A 7,169-nucleotide genomic window follows, 5' to 3' on the forward strand; every position below is an offset into this window, starting at 1 on the left:
GTGTAGCAAAAGGGAACTCAGATTCATTGAACACCACATCTCGAGAAACAAAGAATTCTTTCTTTTGGATATCATACACACGCCATCCCTTCTGTCCAAATGGATACCCAACGAACACACACCGACGACTCCTCTCTCCAAATTTATCTTTATGGCGAGACTGTTTATGGGCAAAGCACAAGCTTCCAAATACCCGTAACTGACTAAAATCCGGTGTCTTCCCATACAACATCTCGTACGGCGTCTTACCTTGAAGTAAGGTTGATGGAGTCCTATTAATAACATGACAAGCTGCCAAAAGACACTCTCCCCAAAATCTTATCGGTATAATTGCCTGGAACATCAATGATCTTGCAACATTTAGAATATGTCGATGTTTTCTTTCGACACGTCCATTTTGTTGAGGCGTGTATACACAAGATGTCTGGTGTAGTATTCCTTCCTTACCGAAGTATGATTTTAAGCACATAAATTCTCCACCGTTGTCGCTGCGAAGCACTCTAACCTTCTTCTCAAATTGGCGCTCTACCATAGAGAAAAAATTTATGAGTGTTCCAGCAACTTCACTCTTCTCCTTAAGTAAATAAATCCATACAGCCCGAGAATAGTCATCAACTATTGTGAGGAAATAAGCTGATCCATTTGAGGACAATGTCCGATAAGCACCCCATATATCACAATGAATTAAGTCAAAAACACCATCAGCTTTATTAGAACTTTCATGAAAAGAATCTCGGGTTTGTTTGGCCCTCAAACAAATATCACAACTCAAATCCGACTCAACTAGTTTTCCAACTTCAACAGTACTCGATAAATAAGATAAAACACGACTAGAAGGATGCCCGAGGCGACGATGCCAAAGATTATGAGATCTCGAACTCACTGCCTTGTGTATCCTTGTGCCGATGACTCCTCTAAAGACATAGACCCCTCCGCACTCTTCACCCGCTCCAATCAGCGTCTTCGTAGTACGGTCCTGCAATATACACAATTCATCAGTGAATGTAATTGATCCCTTAACAGCTTTAAGCAACTTTGCTACTGAGATCAAAGAACAAGTCAAGTCTTTAGAATATAAGACTCCTTTTAACCATAAATCTCCTCCAAGACACAAATCTCCCTGTTTTATGGCTAAGGCACTCTTGCCATCCGGTAAACCAATATCACAAGGAGCAATATCAGTAATATTAGACAAATAACTCAGATTCCACGTCATATGGTGCGACGCACCAGTATCAATAATAAACTCTGCATATTTTTTCTTACCATTCAGCTTTTCACTACTCTCTGCATTTTCTGATTTTTGAGATGACAGAAAACTGAGAAGAGCAGTCCATTGATCATCGTTAAGTTGCGGAAGAGAATGACGATCGTATGAACTTTCCTTCTTTGCTGAATTTGCTAAGACGTGAGGCATTTGTGCCATGTGGGCACGTCCATAGGTTCCGCGACCTCCACTGCGGCCTGCTGCACCACCTCCACGTCCAAACCTTCCATGACCTCTGCCTCCTCTTCCTCTTTCACTGAAGTCTCTGCCTCTCTCACCCCAATACTCAGGATAGCCTATCAACTGATAACAATCTAACTTTGTGTGTCCAGTCTTTCCACAATGCCCACACACCGTCTCTTTTGAGGCAAAGCGGTTCCCTGCATTTGCTGAAAATCCAACAACTTCAGTTGGAGTCTCCCTGTTCCGTGCTATGGTTTGCTGTCGCTCTTCGCGAACAATCCGATGATACACTTGCGTGAGCTTGGGAAGTGGCTCAATGCTTGTTATGGTAGAGCGCACTGTCCCAAATCTCGTTGTATCCAAGCCATTCAAGAATGTATTTGTCTTCTCTTCATTCCTATCTTCCTCCAGTTGCTGTGCAAGTTCTCCACAGCTACACGTCGTGATCGGTTTATACACCGCTAGTTCATCCCACATCTTCTTCAGCTTTCCATAATACACCAAAACAGAGTCTCCATCCTACCTACAGTTCGTTATCTCACCTCGCAGCTCACTCATACGAGGTCCATTTCCAACAGAGAACTGTAGTTTAATATCCTCCCACAGAGAATATGCTTCATCCACCATTGAGATCAAACTTTTGAGTGTTGGTTCGACTGTATTCATGATCCATGCCACCAACATCGAGTTCACTACATCCCACTGCTCTATCTCATCCTCCTTTTCTGGTTTTGTTAGTGTTCCGTCAATGAAACCCAACTTTCTCTTGGTGCGCAAGGCGTTCCGCACATGCTTTGCCCAATCCTCGTAATTTTCTCCCTTTAGTTGAACCGTCGTGATCACGTTTCCTGGTCCATCTGATGGATGAAGGTAAAACGGTGACAGAGTTTTCTTCTCCATCCCTATCAACATACCAGCGCCGCTTTCCGCAAGCCCTCCGTCATCTTTCTTTGTCCCCATCTTTTCTTTCTGTAAAATTTTCTTCTCTTTTTTTTTCTGGTTAATTCTCTATGAACACTTGTGGTTCTGATATCATGTCAAAGAGAGAATACAATCTCGTGCCGTCTTATTAATTTCACAAAAGGTTTATATACATAAGAGGGTAAGCCCTCGTATCATCTCCATATAAGAAATATTCACATATTGAGAGATATGATTAATATATTATACGATATTTATATATGAGTCTTCAATAAGCTGCATATGTTCTTCCAGATCGTATCATAAAGTTGATTTGTCATTTATTTTTTAATGCGTCTTTTTGTTTTGTTGGGTTTTCTGATGCTCCATTTTGGAAATTTTTTTTTTTTTGGGTTTTTTATTCCAGATTTATATTTTAATACGGATTATTTGTGAAATAGGCAAATAAAAAAAGTAGTTTTTAAGTGAAAGGTTAAAAAAAATATAAGAAGAGAAATGAAGATAGTGTGTTTTTAGTTAGATAGTGAATTTGAGGTATTTAATGTATATTGGGACAATTTTCTCTGTTAATAAATCTAAAGATGACAAAAAAAGATGGCCTACGGGTTACAGTCTTACAGAGATATTTATACAAACATGTGGCACTGCTTTGAAAAAAAAAAAACATGTGGCGCTGCGAGCACGGACACAGTCATTATAGACAAAAGCCACCTGCCTACACTATTTATGGTGTTAGTATCTTGATTTTTGTGCTACATTTAATTATATATAATATATATATATATATACAGTGAGAGAGACGCATGCAACACTAAAAACGTGGTTCTTGTCATCGTACACAAAGAAATTTATTGTCATGACCAACTCTGTTCTTGCGCATTAAAAATAAAAATAAAAACTCGAAAAGCCCAGGATAAGATGTATGAAGTCTAAAACAAAGTGATTCCGGACTTCTTTATTATTGTTGACTCTAATCAGCAAAACATTATCTTTTTCACTTTTGGTAATTAGAAAGATCATTTTTATTCGTCTCCCCCAAAAGGTATTTAGAAACTAAAAGAAAGAATGAGTTTGACTCTTAAGCTAATAACTCTGCTTCTACTTGCCTTGAGTCACCATGCTGAATCTGGTTCCATCGTTAAGTTCCTTCCGGGGTTTGAAGGCCCTCTTCCTTTCGAACTTGAAACCGGGTTCGTAAATCATGTCTTCTTCTTTACATTGGTATTGTGAGTTTGGAGTTAGTAATTAGTCTCTCTTCTTGATGTAGATACATTGGTGTTGGTGATAAAGAGGACCTACAAATGTTCTACTATTTCGTTAAGTCTGAGAATAATCCGCAAGAAGACCCTCTTCTTATTTGGTTAACAGGAGGACCTGGATGTTCTTCTCTTTTCGCCATTCTTTTTGAGAACGGTGAATTTACAATATTATTTTCTGTTCTTTTTCTCAAAACATTATTTTTCAATGATGAAGTGGAAAAATAAATACATGTATAGGGCCTTTGGCTTTGAAGTTCGAGCTTTACAATGGAACTCTCCCTTCTTTGGTCACTACTACATATTCATGGACAAAGGTAGCAGAAAGTATACTCATATATATGTCGATAAAAAATAACGAATGATTTTTCTTGATCTATATTTTTAAAAATTTGTATTCAGATGGCCAACATAGTATTCTTGGATCAGCCTGTTGGTGCTGGCTTCTCCTACTCAAGAACTCCACTTCTTAATAAAGTTAGTGATACAGGTGAAGTTAAGGTCATCCATGAGTTTCTTCAAAAGGTAAAATATATGTAGAACAACTTGATTGTTTTTTGTAAGTATTTGTCTTGGCGCATTAAAGCTTAATTGTTATTTTCGTTTTTTGGGGCAGTGGCTAAGCAAGCATCCAGAGTTTTACTCCAACCCATTTTACGTTACCGGAGATTCTTATTCCGGTAAGATTGTTCCGCCACTCGTACAAGAAATCTCAAGAGGTATATTTTTTTTAATTCATATCAATTAATCCCCACACACTTTTATTTGTATATTATTTACTCACTTTCTGTTTAATCATTTTTCTCTGACTCTCTAACAATATTAGACACCATGATGCAGGGAATTATATATGTTGCAAACCTCCCATAAATATCCAGGTCACTGATATTTAATTGCTTCTAATATTATGTATATATATATATATATTCTTTTTTAAAAGTCATTATTATTATTATTTTATATAAATTCTGAAAATTAAAGATTGTGACAATTGTAAGTTTTTCTTACAAAAAGGGTTATATCCTCGGAAACCCTATAACACAAATTACATCGGAAAACAACAGTAAAATTCCATATGCTCATGGGATGGCATTAATCTCGGATGAACTCTATGAGGTATGGTATATATGGTATTTCTTAGTGTTAGATCTATATCCTTACGAACCGAATATCATTTCTTGTTTTCTAAGCCTCACATGATATAACAATGTTCGGAACTTCTCTTTTTTGTTAGCAGTCGCTGAAAAGAATCTGCAAAGGAAATTATGAAAATGTGGGTTCGCGTAACACAGAATGCTTAAAACATATCGAAATTTACAACAAGGTACACATTCTGGAAAGACTAATGTAGGTAATGTTCAATATTCTATCGGGTAATAGTCATTACTAATTAGGTTTTTGGTTGATTTACAGTGTACTGACAAACTAAACACATACCATATATTATTACCAGATTGTGATATGACATCTCCTGATTGCTTTGTAAGTCATACATCTTTCACTCTTCTAGTGACCGCGGTAAAAATGATTGGGAGAAATATTTACAGAGAAATTCAAATATTTAAATAAATATTCCGCTTACAACAGAGACTACAGAGTGACAATGATCTATGTTATATCCGTTTGGTGTTCATCTTTACCCCTTGACAATTCAACCATATAGAAAAATATGGAAAGATTGAAGAGAAATTTTTTCAAAAAAAAGATTGAAGAGAAACATTTGTACAACTAGTATATAATAATTTGATAATTTGTATTATTTTAACTACATCAAATTTTTTAATTAATTATGATTAAAATGTGTAATGTTGACATAGTTATAAAACTAAGACGAAACCATAAGTAAATTTATATGTTGACATAGTTCACACATATATGTCACTTTTATGATATTTCAAAGAAACATAGTTACAAGGTTGCTTTGCAGCTATATAACTACTTTCTCCTTAACAAGTGGGCTAACAACGAGAGAGTTCGCAGAGCTCTTCAAGTCACTAAGGTGTGTACCGATATATTAATATGTGCTGATTTAATATGTTGACAAAAAAAAAAAATTAAAATCTAAAGGATGGGTCTATGTTTACAGGGGAGTATAGGTGAATGGAGGCGATGTAATTATGATGTCATTCCGTATAACTACGACATTCAAAGCACCGTACCATACCATATGAATAACAGCATTAGTGGCTTTCGATCTCTTATCTACAGGTAAGAGTTAAATCTGTTTTCTTCACTCCATTCACTCTTACGTACAAAATATATACCAGAGATTATAAGATTTGTGCGGTTTATGGTGATAAGTGGTGATCATGATATGTTGGTGCCTTTCATTGCAACTCAAGCATGGATAAGGTCTCTCAATTACTCCATCGTCGATGACTGGAGACCTTGGATGGTAAACGATCAAATCGCTGGGTATGTCATTTGTTACTTGGTTTTACATTGTCTTATAAAGTTATCTTTGCTTTTTTTAGATTTGCTTCTTCCTTTTTCGTAACAGATATACGAGAAGTTATGCCAATAAGATGACATATGCTACTATCAAAGCAAGTTTTCTTGTGTCAACTTAACATTTTTGAATTCACCTGGATAATTTTCATTACAGTGAAATTGTTTATTAATTGTTTTGAACTTTTCCATTACAGGGAGGTGGACACACGGCAGAATATAAACCAAACGAAACATTCATCATGTTCCAAAGGTGGATCAGTGGCCAGCCTTTGTAATAGAGGCTAATGGCCTTACGGTATGATTATAAAATATAGATATGCAAGTTTGTAACATAAATACCGATCCGGCTTCCAGGATTTGAAGATTAAGGGTCCGATTGGTGTTAAGGCTTTCAGGGTTTTGTGGGATTAGAAAGTTTCTAAAGTTTTTTTTTTATCAATCAAGCTTTTTTTTAAAAATAATCATTCTAAATTCATTGTAAGTTTCTCTCTTTTTTTGTGTTGTTTTTTTTTTCTAAATCCAACAATACGTGACTTTTGCAAATTTTTTTCCATTTTTTTATATTTTCACTAAAAATATTTTTTTTCTTTTCTTTTTCTCTTTGTAACTAATAAGTTTTGTAACAATTTTATTAAAATTTAAGATTGACAAATTAATCATTCATTTTTTTTTCTTGTTCATTTGAGATCCATATTGTACTACTTTTACAATCATATATATATTTAAACTATTAATAGTAATATAATTTTACTTTTTAAATATTATTTCATACTTCTATAATTTTAACTACCAATTTTATTTTAATAAAACTTAAACTAACAGCCAAAGTCTTAACAGCCAAAATTCTAAAACCAAAACCTAAAGCGAAAGTACTTACTAATCAGACTTTCAAACTTTACCTCATTCATATATACCTTATTTACAAAGACACCTCTTACATACATATTAAAGGAGAAGCATTTTCAATAAATATGTTCACACACACATTGACATGTATCAGTTTCACAATCATTTTAACTTTAGAATGTTTATGTGTCAGTTTCACAGCCATTTAGAAATTTATGCGTTCACACATTAATTTTTTTAACTCT

At 35.1% G+C, this 7,169-nt stretch overlaps 2 protein-coding genes across 4 annotated transcripts; one reads left to right on the top strand and one right to left on the bottom strand.

Annotated features, from left to right (window-relative positions):
- Positions 1-459: 459 nt before the first annotated feature.
- Positions 460-2,410, bottom strand: LOC106338909. The gene is made up of 3 exons (XM_013777775.1): positions 1,993-2,410; positions 596-1,911; positions 460-525 (listed from the first exon to the last, which is right to left on the bottom strand). Exons 1-3 carry the CDS (start codon positions 2,408-2,410, stop codon positions 460-462), a joined length of 1,800 nt encoding a protein of 599 aa, XP_013633229.1.
- Positions 2,411-3,188: 778 nt separating this feature from the next.
- Positions 3,189-6,513, top strand: LOC106342608 (serine carboxypeptidase-like 13). 3 transcript variants are annotated; one of them, XR_001269845.1, is made up of 14 exons: positions 3,189-3,561; positions 3,639-3,784; positions 3,868-3,944; positions 4,030-4,152; positions 4,244-4,346; positions 4,468-4,505; positions 4,642-4,743; positions 4,865-4,951; positions 5,041-5,109; positions 5,555-5,626; positions 5,714-5,835; positions 5,970-6,042; positions 6,128-6,173; positions 6,273-6,513. XR_001269845.1 is itself a non-coding variant. In XM_013781591.1 (14 exons), exons 1-14 carry the CDS (start codon positions 3,437-3,439, stop codon positions 6,361-6,363), a joined length of 1,323 nt encoding a protein of 440 aa, XP_013637045.1. In that variant the 5' UTR covers positions 3,189-3,436. The 3 variants fall into 3 exon arrangements, 2 of the variants coding, with proteins under 2 accessions (XP_013637045.1, XP_013637044.1); XM_013781591.1 differs by having other exon boundaries at positions 5,929-6,042; positions 6,128-6,185; positions 6,277-6,363; XM_013781590.1 differs by having other exon boundaries at positions 3,194-3,561; positions 5,929-6,042.
- Positions 6,514-7,169: the final 656 nt, after the last annotated feature.

This window comes from Brassica oleracea, chromosome C4, assembly GCF_000695525.1.
Source record: "Brassica oleracea var. oleracea cultivar TO1000 chromosome C4, BOL, whole genome shotgun sequence".
Lineage (NCBI taxonomy): Eukaryota > Viridiplantae > Streptophyta > Magnoliopsida > Brassicales > Brassicaceae > Brassica > Brassica oleracea.

Excerpts from the sequence above, each read along its gene's own strand:
- LOC106338909 (XM_013777775.1), bottom strand. The coding sequence starts at position 2,410 with ATGGGGACAAAGAAAGATGACGGAGGGCTTGCGGAAAGCGGCGCTGGT. Across the intron at positions 1,912-1,992 it reads TCGTATGAGTGAGCTGCGAG|CGGTGTATAAACCGATCACG; the intron begins GTGAGATAACGA and ends GGGATGAACTAG. Across the intron at positions 526-595 it reads TTGATGACTATTCTCGGGCT|AGCGCCAATTTGAGAAGAAG; the intron begins GTATGGATTTAT and ends TCTCTATGGTAG.
- LOC106342608 (XM_013781591.1), top strand. The coding sequence starts at position 3,437 with ATGAGTTTGACTCTTAAGCTAATAACTCTGCTTCTACTTGCCTTGAGT. Across the intron at positions 3,945-4,029 it reads CTACATATTCATGGACAAAG|ATGGCCAACATAGTATTCTT; the intron begins GTAGCAGAAAGT and ends ATTTGTATTCAG. Across the intron at positions 4,153-4,243 it reads TCCATGAGTTTCTTCAAAAG|TGGCTAAGCAAGCATCCAGA; the intron begins GTAAAATATATG and ends TTTTTGGGGCAG.